Below are 23946 nucleotides of genomic sequence, written 5' to 3'. Positions count from 1 at the left end.
ACAAGTTGCAACTTCTTTTCCAGAAGCCAATCTCCAAATAACTCTGAGGTTAAGCGTGCTTGGCCCCGAGCAATTTCGGGATGGGTGATCGACCAGGAAATTTTTGCCGGGTGTGCACGAGTGAGGACAAAGTGTGCAGAAAAGACTTGTGTTGGTCTGTGAGGGTAGTTTATGTCCTAGGAAAGCTGCCAGATGTAAGAGGGCACGATCGACGAGGACGTCGGTATCTTAAGGGGGTGAGAATGTGACATCCCGGCTCAGGGCTTAATAGGATTAATACAATACTCATACAATTTCGAGATGGGTGACCGACCGGAAAATTCTTCCTGGTGGGTGACCGACCGGGAAATTCTTCCCGAGTGTGCACGAGTGAGGACAAAGTGTGCAGAAAAGACTTGTGATGGTCTGTGAGGGCAGTCTATGTCCTAGGACAGCTGCCAGATGTAAGAGAACCCGGCCTCGGAGAGTGTGGGGGCGTCACACTCTCCCCAAAGCTTTATCCCTCTCCGCCACATATGCAACGACGATGGAGGCGATGGTGAGGTAGCTGCGAGCGACGGAATCTAATGTAGCCATTGGGATGGAGAGACGAGGTGGCGAACCGAGTGGCATGCGGCGGTGTGATATCCAGTGAGGATATATCCCACAGCAACGGCAGGCCGAACTCGTTACCACCATATTTGCTGAAGAAGGCAGAATCTAGGGCTGGCATAAGCTAGGAGCAAGGCGGTGGGTGGACTATGAGGAATAGCCAGTGACATCGACAGTGGAAAACATGAGTTTGGTCTTGCTCTCTGTTGCTCATGTTCTTTGGATTGAGATGCGACAGAGGACGAGTTCGTCAGCTCGAGATGGAGGCGGCATTGCTACTCAACTATGGCAGAAGTGGAGCTTGCCGGAGCAGGAGATAGAGGTTGAGCTCAAGGCGAAGGCATAGGTGTTGACTATAGCTTGACAGATGTGGGGGTGGTGCTCAAGCTCGAGGTGCAAAAAAGGGAAGCAACAGGGCATGCAGGCAGGGACAAGCTTGCTTTCCACCCTCCTGTGCCTCCTTATCTGTGACAACTGCTACTGCCATATGCTCTTTCGCGACGACCTCCACCACCACTCACTCTCCTGGAATGATCCCCACCGCCACGAGAGTTGTAGTGTGGGTACCTTGGCCATGCTCACCACTCGTTTCATAATATGCCGCACCATGAAAAGAAGAGGAAGGAGAATAAATGAGTGAATGACATGTGGCTTCCATGTTATTTTTCTCCTCCCTAGTAAACCATGCTGACTAGACAACCTTATAGGCGCCATGTCGGCTCAAAACTATTGGCATTTGAGTTAGTGGGAAATTTGTTTGGTTTTAAAAGTCTAGGATATCTAATGTCTGGTATTATAATCTCGGGGGTAAATTTGACTACCACAATTTAGGAGGGTAAATTGGACTTTTTTCTAACATATTTGCACATCATTATTTGATCACAATTCCGAGAGATTCAACACGAGAAAATAGAGAGTGTGCCAACTTAGGGCTTATTCGTTTCAAAGGAATTATACAATCCTTTGAAATGGGCACTACATTGTCAGTCGTTTCAAAGGAAAAATTCCTATCCCTCCACTTTTATTAGGAGGAAAACAACGGAAAAAAGATAATCCACTCCAACTCAATGTTTTCAATCCTTTAGATTATTTAATTTGCTACATAGCTATGGGAAAGTTTTCTATGTTGTTCAATCCTTAAATTTGCACATGTATTTCTATAATTTTTTTATGTTCTTTCTATTCCTATATTTTGAAAATCCTACATACTAAATGAGCCCTCAGTGTCAGAAAATCCATTGGCTTGCAGAGGATTCCTATAACACAGCTGGAGATTTTGATACAGTAACTATGACCATGCCGGTCGTCATGCATCTTCTAAACGAAAGAACAGATCTAGTGAGTAATTTATCAAACAGCTAGCTTGTCCATTAATTCGTGTAAAAGCTAGAGCTATAGCTATTTATTTTCTCGCGCCTGTACCACTGGAACTTTCTTCTTGGCCGTTTTCACGCTTTCGTGCTGTCGCTTCATTAATGTGTATATAGAAAAGAAAATGGACAAGGACAACTGGACAAGCCGCTGGTGTTGTGAGAAAATTCACAAAGTAGACTTAACTCGGCTGGTTAGATTGAACCGGCATATTTTCTGAAACCAGACTATTCAAGTTTAAGCTCTAGATTTTGCAGGGATGCTCGTATTTACGGCTAGGTAACATATCCGTGATAGTAAAACATATATAATAACTTCGTTAATCTTAAAATACGTCGGTTCAATCTCTCGAATGTGGGCAGAGTGTGCGCGCATACGGTTATAGGGATAAGTGTATGCTCATTGTGAACGTCTACATTTGTACTATGATTCTTAAGAAAATGTCCGTCTACTGAAATATACCGGTCGTACAAGCTCAAGAGAACGATTTTTTTTTTCCACATAAACGTCATACGAATATTATGTTTCTCTAATGGAAGTTTTTTTTCCAGTTCCATTATAGATTGAAAAAAATTATTCTATCATGAAACAACTACTAAAGTATCATATACAAGCCATCCATACAGTGAAAATATAGAAACAACTCCATGCACTATATGGTAAATATAAACATACGGTCTTCTTGAAGTACCAAGTGAACCTTAGTTATATATTGGTTTATTAATAATTTAAAAAACAGTATAATTTTTCCCTAATTTTATACTATCATTGCGGATTAAATAAACATATGCATTAAAATGCTAATCAATTTTTGGGACCTTTTTGGGCTTTCAGCCAAAAACTCAGGCTCAAGATTCCTATCAATCAGGCTGGGCCAGGTTACCTGGCCAGGCTGCCAAGGGCCGGCACATCTCTAGGACGAGTAGTTGTGAATAATTAGGGCTGTGTCCCTGATCTTTTGCTAGTCCTGCACTCCGCGCGTTCCCATGTTGAGCGAGGCTGCGAGAGCGAGGTTCGAACGAAGGAAGAGCCACAGCCGCGCGAGAAGCGCTGAACCTCATGCCACATGTGTTAGCCGTGTTTCCGTTTGGCTGCCGAATATTTGAAAGCATTATTGAACATGTTCATATGTTTCACATACCAGGTCGCCCCGCCGACCGCCCTGCATGCGGCACAGTGGACGCGCGACTCATGCCCGCCGGCCGCCCTGACCAAGTACGATACAGGCGGAGTTAACTGTGTTGGCTGTTGAGATCGACGCATGGCCCGCACGGCGAACCCACACCGTCCCAACTTATGGGTGTCTATCACTAGTTCACAACGTCGTCGCGTCCTGCTCTGCTGCCGACGCGTCGAATCAATTGCCCAAAAGTCAAATGCACAGACGTTGTCAAAATTAAGGTCTACTATAAACTTCAAACTTCTCATTTTTCATTTTGCACAGACGTAGTAGTTTTTTTTTTCCGCAACTTCAAACTTTAAATTTCTCATTTTTCATCCACGTGCTTTTTAAACTGCTAAATGATGGGTTCTTTTTCAAAATATTTCTAAACAAATAATTTTTTAAAAATTCATAAAAGGCCATGGATTTATAATTATAGTACTTACTTAATCAGATGCTAATGAGTTTTCTCGTTTTGTGTGTACTGGAAAGCGTAAGAATTCAGCCTAAGGGTTAAATTAAGGGGAGTACTAACCCAATGGCATAGGATAGGGAGCAAATACTAATAAGGGCTCATTCGGATTATAGGATTTGAAAAACATAGGATAGAAAAAGTATAAGAATAGCAAAGGAATCTAAGCGTTAAACAGAAGAATGAAAAACAAAGTAATACAAAAGTTGAGGGCATTCGGATCACACGGGTTAATTGCGTAGGATTTGCATGCATGAAGAAAAAAAAGAGCTTCAGGTGGATGGATTTTTCCTGTACTTTTCCATTTCCTACAATTAGTTTTCATGATTCAAAAGACAGGAAAGGAAAAAAATTCCTATGCACAGCATTCTTCCAAAAAGCTGTGAAGATTCTCTAATCCGAATAAGCCCTAACCATTTTTTCCCCATCACCACATCATCTTAACTCTCTTATCAATTTTACTATCCCGACCCTATGTTGTCCGCATCGTTAAGTAATCCGAACGCTCGAAGAATTGTTTTAAATTCTTGAGTGGATATCTCTCGTTTATTTTAAAACCATCATAATAGTTATGAAAAGTTCTGAAAGAAACTAACAACATTTATACAGTATATAAAAAAAGATAAATTTAGATATCAATTTATTATCTAAACCAACAGTTCGTGATAATATTGATATTAACTTTATCTTTTTTTTATTTCTTAATGTGTAGGTTAAATTTGAAATTGATTTTTGGTAGAGTGCTACATATCACTGTACTCAACGTTGTTAATTTTTATAAAAAAAATGTATAACTATTTACATTGAATTTAGAGAAAAAGTAAATAAGGGACATTCCTTGAACATAAGGGTATAAGCGGTTATTTTGATCTCTAAATATGTTCGACGCTTACATCATCTCGAGGGGCCAATCAACAAATGGAATTCGTGTTTCTTGAGTCATATGCAAATCGGACATTGGAAACGGATAACTTTATGAAGTTTAGAGAGTAACATATATAGAAGATTAGAAGAGCACGGATGTGTTGATGTGTCATATGTATAGACCTACTAATTAAACCCAAACACAATCCATCAATCAATTTTCAGCAGAATGATTTATTTGAGAAAAAAATCAGGTGACGTTGCTGCACCGAACAACACGAAATTCGGTTTGCTCTGGGGCTGCTAGCATGATTACTGTAGCTCCCCTTTTGATCCATGTCGCGTCGATCGAACAGTAGCGAATCCTCACACAAATGTTTCTAGGAAACCCTCATTGTCCAACTCGAAAGCAAGAACACACCATAAACGCTCTCCCAACTTGGCAGTAAAGAGCCCACAGTCGCTGTCCACGTAAGCTCCATACGAAGAGATCCTCTCCAGTTTTCACCACCCGTTCCGTCCCGCATGGCCAAGCTCTCACAATTAATAAATCGCCCTTGCTTGCCCCAGCTGTCACTTTTCCAGCGATAACTTTGTGCTAGATTAGCAGCTGCAGAAACAATCGATCTGGCACCTGCCCCGCCCCGGCCCCCGTGTCAACCTTAACATTAACGCCGATCAATTAGCTCATTCCTTCATCTCACAGTATAAGTAATTTCTAAATTGGTATGGATATTACTCCCTCTATCACAGTTTAATCATCTTATAAGGTTTTTAAGGTCATGATCAACCTCTAACAAGTCATTATTTTTTATTTGTGCCAAAAGTAAATGAGCATCATTGAATACACTGTATAAAACCAATCAAGATTAATAACTATTCTCTTCGGACTGATAACATTTATCGTTTTAGACAAGTATGAGGTCAAACTTTAAAATCATTGATTATAAATAAAATATTTGTCCTTCAAATATGGTGACTACATGCATTGATTAGTCTTAAAAAGTATTTTAATAAAATCATATATTTGTTAACACTTTTATACATATTATAATAGAAAATAATGGTCAAATTTATTTTTTTTAACACCATACCTTTCCAAAACGACGAGTATTATTAATTCGGAGGGAGTATTAGAGCAAGTTTAATAGTATAGCCAACTACTGGCTCTAAATCATTTATAGTCAATTTAATAGTCAATTCATACAATAGTTACCTATAAACATATACTGTACCAGTAATATCTGGTCTCACTTGTTATACACACTTTTGTGTCTTGTAGTCTGTGCTGCAGCTGGCTACAAATCTGTAGCCCGTTGCTTTTAGGCAAGTCCCAATCAAAGACACTAGACATAGTTTCCATAAACTCCACATCATGAAAAAACTAGTATAGAAACTACTCTTTCAATGTAAACACCACTATTCCATACTTAAATTTAATTGTACTTATCTCACATGATACCTTCGATGTTGTGTAGAAACTATCTCTCATGCAAAACCTGGTTTCCTTCTCTTTCCTCATTTATTCACCTGTCACACCATCTTTCATCATAGGTGGCAGCTTATTTAATGCTATGGACACCATCCTTGTCATTGGGTTGGGACTGGTCTTATCCCTGCTCACTTATCTTTTACTCGATATGTGTTTACAGCTGGCTTATAGTATGCTATTTAACCTACTCTTAGTCCAACTACAAGCAATATTTAAAACTTGATGCAATCCACGAAACACGAAGTGATGTAGCATCTTAACCGTTGAGAATTAATTATAGAATGATAAATGTTTTAGGCCCTGTTTAGTTCCTCCAAATGGCAAAAGTTTTGCTGTTTTGGTTCACTTTTTGTCAAAATGGATCTAAACACTAGTAGCAAAAGTTAGCAATTTGACATTTATCATTTGGGACTCTAGAGCAGCAAATTTTGGCAAAAAAATCGTTGGGAGCAGTGCGGGACGCGCACTACCCCTGCTGCCCACGTGCTCTCTCTCTCCCCCAAAATTTCCCCATCTCCACTCCTCTCGCGACCACCAACCAGCGGCTTCCCGACGGTGGCGGCGCACGTGGGCGAGGCTGAGGGCTAGGGCGCGAGGCAATGCAGATGGCGGTGGCGGCGAGCACCGAGGCCCTGGCGGTTGCGGCCGCGGCGACGGCGGGGGCGCCTCAGCACCACCACATCCCGTCGCAGCCGAGGTGGGTGGTCATCCTGTACTCGCCGCTGCACGGTATGGTGGCCGCCGCGCCGCCACCTCCCCCACCGCAGTTCGTCAAGCACTTCGCGCCGCCGGCACCGATCACCCCGCCGCCGCATCCACAACCGCAGCAGCAGCAGGCGACGGGCGGCCGGGGGTGGATCCGGCGGCGGGAACAGGGACGAGAACCGAACGAGGGCTACGACGATTTGGGCGCCGACAATGAGGACCAGCAGCAGGCAGCGGCGGCCGGGGGTGGCCTCAGCGGGGAGGTCCGGTCTCTTCTCCCCAGCTTGCTCCCCCGATCCAACGGCGAGATCCGGCGAGGTAGCAGCATTTAATATGGGCAAATCAGTCTTTAGTAAAATGGCCAAACTTTACCATGCATCTAAACACCAACTAGCAAAACTTCAATGCCAAATCTTTTGCCACCAAAACATTTGCCAAAAAATTTGCCATAGCAAATTGATCTAAACATGCCCTTATTATTCTTGGTCACTGCGCTTTTTTACTTAGATGATGATTAAAATGGGATGGAAGGAGTAATAAAGCATGTGGGAATGATTGCATAAAGATTGTGATTGATTGAAAAAAGAAAATATGTGAAAGAGAATGGTTGTAATTGGTTGAAAGGGGAAGATAGATGAAAAATAGCTTCATTTTATAACAAATATATATATATATATAGATATATAAGTTATTCTAAAATATTAAATATATTCATGTATCAAGTTTATAATAATAAAATTTAATTAATCATATGCTAATATTTTTTTACGTGCCGCTAATTGAACGTTGCAAATCGCCGCCGTGTCAGATGAGATGGGATTGGGATGGGTGGGGGCAAACGTGTCTGTACACCAAGTTGTGGCATAGTACTTCACTAGCACATGTAGCCACCATCCATCTCTTTAGCTTTGGACCAACTAAAGATGCCGCAATTATGCAGCCGGTAGTCCAATCCCGTCCCCACTCCACACCCTACCACCGTGTTGCACGATCCGTCCATCAATGCGTATCGATGCGATCGTTCATGCACGCACGCACGCATGTTGTCCTCGTGCCAAATGCCATGGCCGGTGCGCCCAGAGACGAGAGAAAAAACAACGACCTCAAGACATGCAGTTCGTCCCAGTCCCACCTAACCAAAGGGCCGAACCCTGGTTAAATAATGGCCAGCCAGCGCAGTGCTGCGCCACCGCACCACACCACTACCGCTGCGGCATCACCAATCGGCAATCGCAGAGCAAAAGCATCGGGAGGAGCAAGCTACTAGTAGTAGTATAGTAGTACTAGTCAAAGAAATCAACAGCTTGATTGACCATGGCCGCCGCCGCCCCCTCGCGAGTCTCCGTCAGGGCCGCGGCGCCCGGGCAAACGGGGGGCTTCGCCAAGATCCGGCCGCAGGTGGTGGTGGCAGCGGCGGCGAGGTCGGCCGGGGTGAGCGGCCGCAGGGCGAGGAGCGTTCGGGCGTCGCTGTTCTCGCCGAAGCCGGCGGCGCCCAAGGACGCGAGGCCGGCCAAGGTGCAGGAGATGTTCGTGTACGAGATCAACGAGCGCGACCGCGAGAGCCCCGCCTACCTCCGCCTCAGCGCCAAGCAGACGGAGAACGCCCTCGGCGATCTCGTCCCCTTCACCAACAAGGTTCGCTACCTAGTAGTCCCCTAGCTTCTTCTTCATCCTCCGCTCGGTCGCGGCTGTGCTGAGAGCTGTTCCCCTGCTTGGCCTCTGGTTCTTGCAGCTGTACAGCGGAAGCCTGGACAAGCGGCTGGGGATCTCGGCGGGGATCTGCATCCTGATCCAGCACGTGCCGGAGCGCAACGGCGACCGCTACGAGGCCATCTACAGCTTCTACTTCGGCGACTACGGCCACATCTCCGTGCAGGGCCCGTACCTGACCTACGAGGAGTCCTACCTCGCCGTCACCGGCGGCTCCGGCGTCTTCGAAGGCGCCTACGGCCAGGTCAAGCTCAACCAGATCGTCTTCCCCTTCAAGATCTTCTACACCTTCTACCTCAAGGGCATCCCCGACCTGCCGCGGGAGCTGCTCTGCACGCCCGTCCCGCCGTCCCCGACCGTCGAGCCAACGCCAGCCGCCAAGGCCACCGAGCCCCACGCCTGCCTCAACAACTTCACCAACTAGCTCAACCCGCGCTGTACATCACTTCCAAGTTCCAATTGCTACTGTTACTACTCTGCCAATAATTGATGGAGATGCAGATCGAGCTGCCTGATTAGTTTAGTGTTAATTGCGACATGTGCGGTGTGTATCGTATCACTGATAAGGAAGAGGAATCGAGGACAAGATATTTGTTTCCTCCCTGCGATGAGCCGATGAACTGATCCGAACAAGAAGAGGCTTCTTGGTAGTAGGTGGATTGGAATATCGAAATGATATGATTGTGATCCGCAACTACAACGACCGCCACTACGGAGAGCTCATGCTATTTGTTTGTTTGTTTTTGTACTAGTGCTCAAATATATACTCCAGCTCATGTCCATGTGTATGTTTTGCTGCTATTATTTTTTTCTCCTGAAAATAAAATATATAACAACGCGCATTGGCATGATGTGAATTGGAAACCACCTTAGGACCGACGGTCACGCAGATGCTCAATGTTAGACGTCGTTCAGGCACTTGACATGTGGGGCCTATCTTAGGACATGCTCAATGTTATTGTAGAAACATAAATGTCTTTTGGATTTTTGATTAGGAGCCGACTAGTACAGGGTAGTAAAGTCAAAGAGTTCTCTGGTTTACAATTTTGTACCCGAAAAATGCAAAATGCTATACACACTAGCAAACATTCGACTCACACATGATTGGGGATGGCAATTTCCCTGTTGGAGATCGATCCCCTCTGGGGACCGCCTCTACAAGGATGGGGGCGCGTTGAAATTCTCACCCGTGGGGCTACGGGAACGGTCCCGATATTATGCGAGGCTAGGGTTGGGGTGAGAATCTCCTTTGTCGGTGACCTGTGGGGCTGAAATATGATATATGGCCCATTAGATTTAAGCCCATATATCTCACTGGACGGAAGTATCTATAGAATAACAAACCCTATCCAATCTCGTAAAGCAGTCGCCACCCATCTCATTTGTTTTCCCGTATGCTTAGCGACGCGACCCCTAAATTGCGCAACACAATGCACAATGCATCCTCTCCCCATAGCTCCATCATGACTAGCGAGTTTGAGGCTTGCGCCCGCACCATGCCGTGACGTTGGTCGACGCTCTCTGACACACATTACTTTTTTCTCATCCATCCCTCCGTCCGGACGAAGCACCACCCTGTCTGCACCATCGCTCTCGGCCATAGGAGACCGCGATGTCTCCCCCATCCCACCGGCCACAGGTGCTTCGTGGCATCCCCTTCCTCTCCGGCTGCCTCCCACATTATCTTTTCTCTTCCTTCGGTTGCAGGTTGCTAAGTTCACATGTTTTTCTCTCCTTATGGCCACCAGCACCGGGTGCGCGGGGCGGGGATCGAATTCACCCCAATCCTTGCTCCGAGGTGGGGCCGGGTGAACCCGCAATCTAGTGGGGACAGAGCCGTTTCTGTCCAACTCACCCCCGCCCCGCCTCGCAAACCTACACACAACGATGATGTACAGGGGTGGACACAAGATAAAAATTGAACCTGGGGTACATAGCGCAAGCATATTGTGTTTGTACCTATATTGAGTGACATGGTGACAAGTGAGGAAGGGATTACATTGAATCACAACTTGATAACTATTGAGAAGGGCTTTAGGGTTTAAGCACACAAAGTAATAACTAGCCGACTAGGGAGTGGCAGGAAAGATCCGCCATGACATGCGACATGACCTGGTGGACAAGGAGATACACTGCTCTTCTCGGTCGGAGAGTAGTGGAAGGAAGTACCCTAGGTCGCTAGCTCCATGAGTGGCGACTCATCCAGCGTCTAGGCAACCACTTTTTGGACGTGCTCCTCCTCCGTAGGTGATTGTAGACTGCGTGTGAGCGCAAGAATTTTTGGTGGGCGTAGGACGCATCAATTTCTCGCTTCCCCATCCTGATTTGCCGTTGATGGCAGATAAGATTGAGGAGATGGGAGCAAATGGTTGGAGTCTTGGCAGTGATGCCTCGACATAGGCATAGAGATTGTGAGAGAAGTAACGAAAACTGATGAGTCGGGGTCTTCTTCTCAAATGGCGTAAGGACCCATACATCATACACCTAAGGATATACATCTTGAGGACATATCCGGTGAAAACGAGCTAAGTGTTGGAAACTCATGAAAATAGTACCTAAAAGTTTCATAAATTCATGAAAAAAATACTAGAGATAGGTCTAGATATGAAATACATTCTCACTGAATGTCAACTCCAAACTCAACTTCGTTTAAGAGAAATAAAAAAGACAAATTTTGGGTGAATAGTGCCTTGTTACTATTCACCTAAAATTTGTTTTTTTTACTCCTAAATTAAGTTGAGTTTGAACTTGAGATTTGGTGAGAATGTATTTTATATTTACACCTATCTCTAATGTAATTTATGAAACTTTTAGGTATGATTTTCACGAGTTTCCAACACTTAGCTCGTTTTCACTAGATATGTCTCCATACATCTTACAGTGCGCCATCAGAAATGGTGCGCCTGGGCTTAGGGCTAGGCTCAAGTCACTTGATCTACAATGCAAGTGACCTTACAAGTAGCTTATAGTGGGACCCACCATAACATTTTTTCCTTTTCACTTTCCCTCCCCTCTCTCTCCCTAGCATCCCAAGCAGTGGCAGGGCAGCCAGGCGGAGAGGTGGCCGGGCAGAGCAGTGGCGAGCCAAGCGGCGGGGTGACGGTGCCGAGCCAAGCGGCGGCGGAGAGGCGACGGCGCCGAGCGGCCCAAGCGGCGGCGGGGCAGCCGGGCGGAGCAGCGGCGAGCCAAGCGGCGACGGCGCCGGGCGTCGAGCGGCGTTGCAGCGGGGCGGTGGCAGGGCAGAGCGGTGGCGGGACGGCCAGATCTGGCCGGATTTGGCCTTGGGCAGCGACGGCGACGGGCGACGCGAGGATGACAAGCTCGACGGCACGCGGACGACAAGCTCGATGGTGGCGGGGACAACGGCGCCATCTCTCCTCCAACCGGCGGGGGACGGCACGGCAGGAGATTCTCGACGCGCGAAAGGGGGCGGCTGTGGCCGGCGTCGGGCTCAAGATCCCCTCCTCCCCGTCGGCCTCAAACTCCTCGCCATCGGCCTCAAGCTTTGGATGTGCCGAGCTTTCTTTCCTCCCTCTCTCTCTTCCCTGGCGACCTGACAAAGCTGCCAATTTTTTTGGTAAAGAACATATATCTCACTTTGGTTACTTGGTCTTGGGTTGGTCACGGGAAATACTGATGTGGCTGAGAATCTCCTACGTGTTAGCCCGAGGTTGAATGACACGTAAGCCCACTGTGAATGGCCTTAGCTAAATGCTGAATCCGTCACTGACGATGTTCGTGGCGTCAGCAACTTGCGGAACGTCAATCTCCGTGGGCTGCAACCTCCACTCCTCCAGGGCTGCAGCGTGAACCTACAAACTCGCACATGACATGTATGTTCATTTTTATCCAATAATTAGACACTACAGTATGCTCTATAATTTACGGTTTTGATGTCACAGTATCTATAATTTGTTTAATGCAGCCTGATTAGTTCTAAAAATGGAATTTGACAATGTTGTGTGCATTTGTTTTACTTGACAAGTCTGATCAAACAAAATTTTCTTGTACTACGTCGTGGTTGTAACAGTTCAGATAGGACATGATGTTCAGCTGTTGGGATCAGGGGCGGAGCTACAGTAATAGGACCGGTGTCAGGCGACACCGACGACTTTCGGCAAAACCTATAGCAAAACTGCTTATCCATATGTTATTACACTATAATCTAAATATAATTAGTATACTATGACACCGATAGACACATTATGACACCAACAAATCGATTTTCTAGATTCGCTACTAGTTGGGATGTTTATGGCCCTCGGTTATCAGAGAAGCTTAACTGGGGAAAAGAACACTATTGAGTAATAATATAACGATAAGAACTGATCGTAGGTGCTCATGCCACCTGAAAAGCGTAAACAAATTAACTTGGCTGAAAAATGAACATATGCAAAACAACTCATGAGAATATTGAGATCTGATGAATCAAGAAACATATGCAAAAACAAACAACTGATAAGCCTCACGCCGTTACGCACTGTGCTGCACTGCGCTGCTCTGCCATTTCGGTTGTACGGCGGTCGGATGGATGAGCTGTATAGCAGGGTTGTTTATACCATTAGCAAAAAACACGACTTATACAAATTGAAGAAGCCATGTAGACTTCCGGATCAAGAAGCATTAGGCCCCTTGACTTGAAGGATTCTAATCGTGTGGATTTTTTCCTATATGGCCATTTAAAACAAATAATTAAAAGCTATTGGTCCTATAAAATTCCTAAGAAATATCTTAATCTATACAAGTTTTGGATGACTTTTAACATGATGTCCAATCTTATAAAAAGTTTTCTATGAGTCTATCGATTTCATCTAATTCTTTTTTCATGTGGTTTAATCAAACGATCATTCTTGTATTTTTTCCGCGTTTTTAAAATTTTATGTTTTTTCTATTTCTTCGTTTTCTCAATAGGAGTTAGGCAAGTTTAAATAGAAAATACATACGTGTTGATGCGAAAAACACATACTGGCCTAGGAGATTTGCTTAACTCCAGTGCAGGTCCAAAGGTTGATGAGATGTAGACGTGCCAGTCAGTTTGACCCTGCAACTAACAAGATATACAAATAGTAGATCAATGAGCCGATCGGCTGACAAGCAGATGAAGTAGTTCCAGCCGATGCCGATACCAGCTGATAGCAATAGGGTTTGAAGCTATCGGGTGTCCAATGTAGACAATGATATAAAGACAATCGACTAATGATAATCAATATAATTAAACAATATAATCCAGTAGAAACCAATCAGCTAGCAATGATATGATAGAATAAGCAATGATCCGAACATAGAAGCATACATCGGCTGGAGGTCCGATGTCATAAAATCCATAAGATTAGATTACACGGTGAAACCTTTGTTGTCATCGGCTAAATCCAACTTGTATGAAATCCTCGTAAGCCGATGCAATGTCTAGATACTTCATCAGCTGAAACCCCAATGAAACCCTTATTAGCAGTCAAGAAGCAGGCTAGAGATTATAGTTCTAAGCACGACTTAGTAAATCAAACTTAACTGATGCAGAACTATGTATGAAATGAAACATAACATCTAGACAATCAAGCCGTTAACTGATTTTTCAGGGTGGTAGATGTATAAGCTAATCTAATCTAGCAACACGATTTAGCCGATACCGACAGAAACCCTAAAACGAGAAGCAACCGATAGAGCTAAATTGATATGCTAAGACTAGATTAACATAGACATGATAAATAGGCAGACAAATATATCATCCAAACCAGAGCAATCCAAGAGGTCGAATGTACTGATGCAGCCTTGAACGACGCCGACGCAGATGAGATAATTGCCCGGGTTGGCGGAACGTAGGACTTACCCCTTCGCCGGAGATCGGACTGAACCGATGCAGTCCCGTGTCATGTGCCAAATTCCGCCGGTTGATATGTAAAAACCTCGGGAAAGAGGGTGGCGATGCGCCGAGAGTATTATTGATCGAGAGATAAATTACAATGACCTCGGGTGTACATATTTATACCTATGGGTTGATACTAGTCCTTGTAGGACAAGAAAGAAACTTTCCTAAAGATAAAAGGAAAACATAAAGTCCTTATAGGACACTAAACACACTTTTCTAAAGATAAAAGGAAACTAACAAACTATTCCTAATTAATAGATAACTTGCCATGCCGCATCCTACTTGAATTCGGTCACTTTTGGATAAGTTTTCTTTGATAAATTAATTTCCTTAACCGAATATAGCAGGAATCCGACTATTGGCGATGCGATAATTCTCCTAGGGGCTTACCAAATATTGACGTTAACAATGTGATGGGCAAGTTTTGTAGAGGAGTACATTTTAATATCCTTGATTTAGAACATGAAATTGCTGATCTGGATGTTACTGTCTTTTGTCTTTTGGTTTTTATAGCACGCAGCAACTAATAAACCGGGTGGGGTACCGTGCGATTGGACAAGGCATACCAGCTTACATCCCGATCGATCTTGTACTATTAGTTCTAAAATCATTATGTACTATTTCAGTGACATACTCGGGATTTCGGAGCTGGGTATTCAAGATTTTTTTAAAAAATAATGTTTGTGTCATTAGTGAAAAACATGCAATTTTTTAATTAAAGTAGTGACGAACTATAGAGAATATAGTAGAAAAATAATTATTTTATTGTTTTCAGATGATTTTGAAAGCATAAAAGATGTATTTCTCAAAAGCAGGGTTAGCCTGTCGGAAAAACAGCTAACAGAGTGTGAGAAAGATAAGGGAGTTCATGGGAATCGAACGCACTACCCAACTGCATACACAAGGGAAGATATATGTACTAGGGTGTAGTTAGTTCTAAAAAAAAGCCAAAATTTACTAGAGGACACTTAAAATTTGTAGCATTTGCTGTGAGACACTCAAAAAAACGTGTATTTTCTTGTGCAAAAATATGGTAATTAGCTGCTAGACACCCGAGACATTATTTTATTATTTCCGGTGAAAACAGAGAGAGAAAGAGCATTGAAAGTACTAAAATGCCCCTGGACACGGTTCTTCTTCCATCTCTTTTCCTTCTTCTCTCTTTTCTTTTCTTCTCTTCTTCAACCCATGTGCGCGCAATGGCCGCCAACCTCCTCCTCGGCGTCGCCACCGGCGATGGCCGCCAACCTCCTCCTCCTGTGCATGTGCCGCGCGTGCACGCGGCTGCGCTGTGGCCATGCCATGTGGCTGGATTCACGGCCTCTGCTTTGGGGGTAGGCGGCGAGGAGGCCGAGGAGCCGTTGGAGGACAAGGCGTAGAGGGAGTGGGAGGCGAAGATGGCGTGGCGGCTCAAGGAGCCCGAGGAGATGGAGGTGCTCGAGTGCACGGGGTAGGCGGCAAGGAGGCCGGGGAGCTGTCGGAAGGACAAGGCGCAAAGGAAGTTAGAGGTGGAGATAGCGCGGCGACTCTAGAAGCTTCTCCAGCCTACTTCGCCCACCACCTCTCTGCCGATCGGCTCCGCCCGCTACCGCTTCGATCTGCTCCTTCTCGGGCCACCTCCGCCATTGCAGTGTTGACTAAGGACTAACTTGTATTTAATGAGTGTTTCTCTCTCTAATTCCTTCGAAAATAATAAATTAAGGCAGCGAGTGTCCGATAGCTAATTACCAGTTTTTTTGGTATATCCGACAGCAAATTGGCGTTCTTGCGGTGTCTACCAGCTAATTACACTTTTTTTTTGTCATATAGCAAATTTTGCCAAAAAAAAGGGGTATTCAAGTGAATACCCATGCATGAATCGTGTCCTATTTGATTTTGTACTTTGACTTAAATATATACAGAAAGAATGTATGTGCATTGTAATTGGTGAAGATTATTTTAATCGTATTATTGTTAGATATATTTTTTTTGTCTAAAAAGTGTATGGGATTTTTATTTTGAGATGATATCCAATTCAAAACCCTTGTATTTTTAAAAGCAAACGAATTTTAAAACCAACTCAAATACGGACGACATACCAGAACTATCAGCGGAAACAACTTCAGTTTTTAATAATAGTAAATCACTTAATCCTAAATAGCCGAACAAAATCATATGTTGAAAAAATGACGTTAAAAAGAATCATGCGTAGATGAATGCTTCACAAAATAAACGGATATGCATGCAAGCCGCCCATACAAAATTTAGTATGTTTTGCATTTGCATGTGTACAAAATTATTGAAATAAACAAACTAAGAACATGTATTTAGTATGTTTTGCATTTGCCGGCATTGGGGAGTGGCGGCGACTAGCCCTCTCGGCAAGGAGGCGGCAGATCCAGCACTGCCGTCCCCGAATCTGGCCAGCGCCAGGCTGGATCCAGCCGGAGCGCAGGCGGCGGTGCAGTGGAGCGTCACGAAGTGGAGGCGGTGTGGCCGGCGGCGGAGGGGGCCACTGCGGTGCACGAAGCCGGCGTGCGCGAGGCCGGTGCGGTGGATGGGGACGCGGTATGCGATCGGTAGTGGAGGGAGGCCAATGGTGCGGTGTGCGATCGGCGGCGGTGGTGACGTTGGCGGAGATTGTTGAAATCAGTGATAAGCCAGATCTGCCGATGGCGACGGTGGACGTGGACGACGAGGACGCTGCCGGGTGTTCGTCGACTTCTGCCTCCTTTCTTCGTGTGCTTGCTTGCCAGCGAGGCTAGGCAGTGGTAGGAGGCGGCGATGGAAGGGAGCGGTCGCGGGTGGTGACAGCCCCTCTCCTATCGTTGAACGGAGGATGATGTTGTCGGCTATGGTATGGGAGGGAAGGTATGGCTTCAACGATGACCGGGTGTCCGTCGACTTCCGCCCCCCTCCTCTCGTGTAGCGGCGAGGTGGCAACATTGCCGGGATCTGTGGAATGAAGCGTAGGGGTGGCCCCCTAAGGTGGCCTCCTGCTTGCTTGCTAGCTGACTGAGGGGCGTTGGTCAGTGGCCGTGCGTCGAAGGTGTTTGTAGGGTGGGACTGCTGGTTTTGACAGTGACGCACTAACATACGAGGGAAGGGAGATTCCTGGCTAAAGCCTAGTTCTTTTTAGGACTGACAGTGGCGATGCTCTCGAGCGCCATAACCCCAATGAGGGCACTGCCGTGGTGTCTCCACCCTCCTTGGTAGATTCCTCAGGTGAAAACCACGCCCTGGTTCGTAAGGCAGACGACAGCGGCGTCATCGGCGTAGTAACCTTTTTGAAGGCGCCGTTGTGAGGTCCATTCCAGTTAGACTCTTGTCCAGATTTTGTCCTCTTGCGTGGCATTCTAGGCGTCTCAAGTTTGCCACGTTGATAGGCATGGGGAAGAGCAGATCTATTCATCTCTCTCACCCTCTTTTCTTGCAACCATAAGATGTTGATGTTGAGGAGTGTGTTTAGGTGTCTTGGTCCTGTTTACTCCTAGTAGCGGGTGGTTGCGTCGTAGGCGTTTGGCTTAGCTGGTCTTTTTGTTTTTCCTTCTTATAGCCTCCCAAGATTATTTATTTTCTCATATTTTTTTCCTATTATATCAATATGAAATCTCGTACTGCCATGTACGGTTTGTATAAAAAAAACAATGACGTGTGGATTCTACTTTTGTCATCATTGATTATATAGAAAAATGGCATATTATTTCTCGTCGTGAGACATCCTATGCAAGTTGTATTTTTCGTCTGTTCTTTAGAGAAGTGATGCGACTTTATGGTATATATCCATAAGAACTACCTCTGATAGGGATACTAGGTTTGTGTCTCATTTTTTTTCTTATTACGGAGGTAAATGGGACACTAGTTTGTATTTTAGCACGGTTTGTCATCCATGAAAGAAAAAATGGGACAGAAGTTGTGAATAGGAGCTTGGAAATTAATACAGGGACATAATCCGTCGGCAGGCCGCCCCCCAGCCTCCCGGGCCAGCCCATCTGCTATGTGGCCTTCACCCAATAATCCGTGGGCTGGAACAATACAAATAATACAAATGTGTTCGAGATGTTCGGTATTACGGTTCAACGATGCAAATCAGAATCGGTCAGTCAAAGTGAACTAATTCCCCTCCTGGGTCGCAACGATCGATCAACTCAGCCTGATCACCAACCAGGCCAACAACGCATGTACACAAGCACATGCAACCACGCTACAGTACCTCGAGTACTATAGCACCTCTTTCCTTTTCTCCAATTTTTCTTTTCCAATTTCCTTCGCAAACTGACGTTTGCATGCACGTCACTTGAAGTCCGTTGCGAACATCTCTCACTCATATCTAATTTCATTACCCGACATCCTAACCATTTGGATCTCAACTTTTACTTGAGTCTAGTCGTGATCCGACCCACTACTAGAAAAAACATTTTTCAGACGTGGGTTTTTTTTTTCGCAGGCGGACATGACAATTGGAGCCAAATGACCGCCTACAGAAACATAAACCGGGCTGAAGCTCGTTGTCCTCCTACAAAAATCTATTTTCGCAGACGGACTACTTAACAGGTCCGCCTGCAAAAATGCCCTTTATTTTTTCAGCCTGTGAAAATCAACTATTTTCGCAGTCATTCGTTTGCAGGCGACCAGTTGTCCGCCTGTGAAAACCTGTTTAGTCCGTCTGAAAAAATGCTTTTTCTAGTAGTGACCGTTGATCGAAGTTGGTCTCCAAAAATTCTGACTCTATTCAGCATCTAACATGGTATGCGCACTATCTCTTTGCTCCTCATTAAGCATAGTCCTAGTCTTTTTCAATGACCATGACTGATCTGCATACAATCATGCTTAAAAAAAAGCAATTGGTGGGACCGACTTAATCAGAACTAAATTGTGCGTCCCCTTAAACGGGCGGCAGTGGGAGGAGAGGCGGCAGCGGCGGGCGGCGCCCTCTCCTCTACCAGATCTTGCGGGAGGGGAGTTGGCGTCGGTGGCCCGACGGCAGAAGTGGACGCGGCGGCAGTGGGTAGGCGGCGGGAGGGGACGCGGCGGTGGTCCAACCGCCCGGTGGCGCCCTCCCCTCCGCCAGATCTGGTGGAAGGGGAGGTGGCGGCGGCGGCTCGACAGTGGGAGGTGGCGACGGCGGCTTCCTCGGCAGCGGCAGCAGTGGTGGCGGCGCCCTCCTCCTCTCCATGCGGCAGTGGCGGTGGTGATGAATGTGATTCTTGATGAATGTGTTTAATTCTTGATGAATGTGTGTGACTGTGTTCTTGATGAATGTGTTCATGATGTTGATGTGTTGTTCTTGATGAAATTTTAGGATTTGGGTATTAGATTGGATCGGCTTGACGGCTCAATGCATCGGCTCGATCCATTAAGCCGATTTTATTTTGCTTATGGGCGCCTCAAAGGTGCTGGTTTTGGAACCGGCACTTTGACTTTGGGAAATTAGTGCCGCCTACCAAAGGTGGTTTCATAACCGGCACCCTTTAGAGTTTCTGTAGTAGTGGTTGCTGAGCCAAATTAATTAGGCACTCAAAAGTCAAAACAGTCATACGACAGCAAAGAAACGAGTGCCAAAAATAAACGGAATTGTTACATTTTTTATCCTAAAAACATTCAATTTTTCTTTTTACCGTAGGATCGTCTTGAGATTCTGCAGCAAGGGTGGAAAAAAAAATCAAAATGTGCATGTGTCAAGAGAGAGTCAAACCTGCAACCTCTCTCATACAAGCCTGCTTCCTGAGCCAACTAACCTAATCAGAACCGGATCTACCCATTAGACAGGGTGGATCGACCGACTCAGCTATGACCCATGTCGCCCCATACATACCCCCAAGTCCCCCTATCCCCTTATAGTAGTTATGGGCCCGTAAAATTAGGCATAACAAGTTGAAAACGTCCAATAGATTAATCGTCTCTCCACAATACACGTACGCCACAAACAATATGATTGAGACAATTATGCGATTGAACTATAAATACGATATGTGTTGTGTTCGATTGCTCTTATCGAGTGAACAACTCCGTGCTCCGTCCCATGTATATTTTGAAGCTATGTCCGCCACTGAATCTAATGCGTTGTTTTGATCTATATACAAGTTAAATTTAGTTTACATTGCAACTATAATGTTGCTATAATGTAATTATATTTTAAGTATACTATAATTATATTTAAAGACTTTAAGAAAAATCTATGATATTTTTTTAGGTAGTCCCAAAATAAAAAGGAAATGAAAAAAAAGGAGGAAAACAGAAGGCGCTCACTGAAAACTTGTAGCGTGGATGCACATGCACCATGTGAACTGCTCCTTTTACTATTGTCTCTGTTTCAATTTCTTAGAGGTTCAGCCCTCATGACGATGCTTGCAAGCTTATTTGATCAATAATCACAGATCTCAACCGCCTGGCACTTTTGACAGAGCCAAGCAGTGAAGCAGCTGGAGTTAGTATACTCTAGTCTAGTCCTGACGAGCTCGTTTTCCACGACCACCAACTTGCCTGTATAATCTGCTTATGTAGATCGAGGAGGATTAGAAAGTGGCGAGATGGTAAATTAATGTTCCAAAGGGAGAACATAATAAGGAACGTAATGCTTTGAATGGTAATGAATAGATATATACTTTATCTTGTTACGAAAAACATTTTATTTTAGGCATAACAGGCATTTTTTTTCAAAACATTGTACTTTTATCGCTAATTTATAGTTAATATATTTGTAGAACATTGGTACAGTTATCATATTATGATGAACAATATCTTAAAAGTTTGACTTATTCATGTCCAAACGATATGTTTTCGTTGAGGGAAAACCTTATTTTCCTTATGCATGGACGATTTGAAGTGTAAATCTTAGTTTAGCTCCTCACATGTGGAACTGTACAAGTGTGCTTGTCAACTCCCGGTTCGTTGTACACTAACATGGAGTTAATATTAAGCAAATATCTCCTGCTTTGATTGGGTTTGCTGGCAACATCAGAACAGCCTCTACTGTGTTAGAACTCCAAAAAAGAGAAAAAAAAATAAAGGAATAAAATACATTTTGCACCCAGTGGACGACTATACTAATAAGGCAACTTATTAAGTGTAAATGTGTTGACCCGCCGACTCACTTAGAGTAAGTTTAATAATATAGCTCACTACTGCCTCCAATTTATTTATAGCCAATCTAATAGCCAATTCATATAATAGTTGCTTACTATATTATTAATATATGGTCCCACCTGTCATACACACGCTGCGTCTTGGAGTCTGTGCTGCAGCTGGCTACAGATCTGTAGCCCGCTGCTCTTCTATCTCATCTTTTATCTTATTAAAATATGTTTATAGCTGGCTAATAATTCGCTATTGTACCTGCTCTTATAAGTTATAGACCAAATAAGTGGGTAAAATTAGCTTATAAGAGCAGGTACAATAGCAGGCTATAAGCCAGCTATAAACATATTTTAAAGAGATAAAGGAAGAGAGAGAAGAGCAGCGGACTACAGATTTGTAGCCAGCTACAGCACGGACTCCAAGACACAGTGTGTCTATGACAGGTGGGATCAGGTATTAATAGTATAGTAAGCAGCTATTGTATGAATTGGCTATTATATTGGCTATAGATAATTTGGAGCTAGTAGTGGGTTATACTATGAAACTTGCTCTAAGTAGGTTTATTGGTCAACCCACTTATACAATTATACCCTTGACATGTATTATGCATCTGTGACCTCAATTTGTGGGAATTTGGGATGTTATAAAGACCTACTAGTTAAGAGGGCTCTAGCCAATCCAAACTTCAAACTGTAACAATTAGTTGGTTCAACTCCTGTTTGTAATGTGGAAAATTCTTTCCTGATCCCAAACATATTGCATGCATTCACCCAAAATTTATCTAATTTAAGATAGCTCTAAAAGCCCCTACGTTTTTCTTTGAAGGCATATAATTTACCACATTAATAAAAAAGGAATATAAAATATATACCGTCTGCTCATGCCAGTTCCAAATTATAATGGTCTATATCATAATAGATGTATAAAAGTACAATTGCATATGTGGAAACATAGCTAAGAGTCATGTGTCAAGTCCATTTCTACTATTAAAATTATTATATACAAAATATAATTGCATATATCAAAATTGTACGAGCAAAGAGTTGTATAACTACTTGGAAAAAACATTTTTCATGACACAAACTCTTTTATTTTTACCGGCAGCTCTAATGAACACACGTTTGTAAAAATGTAAGAGGGATTCTAGTAAAAAAAAACCGCCAGATTTTCACTGGTTGTCACTTAAGAGATCCGCTAGTAAAAATAACCCTATCTACGGGATGCTTGCATGAACTGGATTGAGCATCAGCGGGTATATAGAAAGATGCTTGCATGAATTGGATCGAGGTAGGAATTTGAATTTCCTTTTTTTCTTTGTAAATCCATTCTACTTGCGGTCCTCTTAAGACGCCGCTTGAAAATATCGATTTTCGTAAGCAGTGCTCATAAGAGGCCATCTGCGAAAGTCGAATTCCATGGGATTGAAAAGATTGTCTGTTTTCAATAGCCTGTAGTTGCAAGCAGATGTGCCGATAGTTGCAAGCAGTTGTGCCGATTGCTAGCAAAAATCGATTCTGGCCGTCTCTGAAGACCAATTTTAATAGTAGTTAAATTGTGCGGGAAAATCTAGTTAATCTAAGGGCTACACTTTACATTCGAACAGACCAAAACAACAATCAGTTAACATAACAAAGAATATAGATCTACTATCTAACACGCAAGGTGATAATATAGCACCTTGCTATTTACAGTTAAGATGAATACATTTTTTACTACTTTGGAGGACGTATTACAATTTCATATTACCTTCGTCCTAAATTATCCAAATTATAAAGGATTTAGTTATTGATGGGTGAAATTCTAGGCGGAAATCGTAGCGGAGAGCCAAGGCTACACAGAAAGAATAATGGTACATAGATATATAGCTATATTTTTGTGTTGAGTTGTGATCCAAATACATGTGCACACGTAGAAAGGCCAACTTCAGACAAGCGGAGGCCCCCATTGTGTCGTGCACCCGAGGACGCCTGTACGGATCGTTATCCTTTTAAGGTTTCACCTTCATATGTACTTCTTTTAAGCCATCGTTCGGTGTTGTAACCTCACCCTGATATAGTAAAGATATTTGCTAGCTGGTGCCCGTGGTGTTTTCTGTCCTGCTTTGGAAGGGTTTTTCACGTTAAATCTCGTGTCTTCTGTGGTTGATTTATTGTTTTTTATCGTTTATTTGCCTATTATTTCCTAACATTTTGGGCTTCTGAACACTAATATTTGGATTGATCGGGCCTACACAAGTTCTCAAGCTGCCACTACATCTGTCCAAATGCATGACTCTAGTAGAACTTGGAGCTTGGCAAATTAAATAAGAAAAAAACGCAGAGTGACCTCGACAAATAGTCTTGTGCAAGCTACGGCATGGCATGTGGGAAATAATCTGTTCTAATCCAGGCTCAAAATTGCTTGTCACTATCATCTCCCTTGTCTCTTGCTCCCTCCTATCCATTTTAAGTGCAATCATAAGTTTTCACGTCCAACTTTAATCATCTGTTTTATTTAAAAAAAATTATAATTAGTATTTTTGTTGTTATGAGATGATAAAACATGAATAATACTTTACTCGTAACTTATGTTTTTAATTTTTTTTAAAAAAAATTAAAAAAATAGACGATTAAAGTTACGCGTGGAAAATCATGGCTACATTTAAAATGGGACGGATG

At 43.8% G+C, this 23946-nt stretch overlaps 2 protein-coding genes across 2 annotated transcripts; both read left to right on the top strand.

Moving 5' to 3' along the window:
* The first annotated feature begins 6173 nt into the window (after positions 1 to 6173).
* On the top strand, positions 6174 to 7261 carry LOC127767924 (uncharacterized). The gene has a single exon (XM_052293412.1). The coding sequence runs from the start codon at positions 6552 to 6554 to the stop codon at positions 6987 to 6989; it is 438 nt and encodes a 145-aa protein (XP_052149372.1). The 5' UTR covers positions 6174 to 6551; the 3' UTR covers positions 6990 to 7261.
* Positions 7262 to 7834: 573 nt separating this feature from the next.
* Positions 7835 to 9218, top strand: LOC127767923 (allene oxide cyclase, chloroplastic). Its single transcript, XM_052293411.1, has 2 exons — positions 7835 to 8292; positions 8390 to 9218. The coding sequence occupies exons 1-2, from the start codon at positions 7972 to 7974 to the stop codon at positions 8789 to 8791; spliced, it is 723 nt and encodes a 240-aa protein (XP_052149371.1). The 5' UTR covers positions 7835 to 7971; the 3' UTR covers positions 8792 to 9218.
* Positions 9219 to 23946: the final 14728 nt, after the last annotated feature.

The sequence above is a fragment of the Oryza glaberrima genome, chromosome 3 (genome assembly GCF_000147395.1).
Source record: "Oryza glaberrima chromosome 3, OglaRS2, whole genome shotgun sequence".
NCBI classification, from domain to species: Eukaryota; Viridiplantae; Streptophyta; class Magnoliopsida; order Poales; family Poaceae; genus Oryza; species Oryza glaberrima.
The sequence above is the reverse complement of the archived record's forward strand: the minus strand, read 5'-3'. Positions and strand labels throughout refer to the sequence as shown.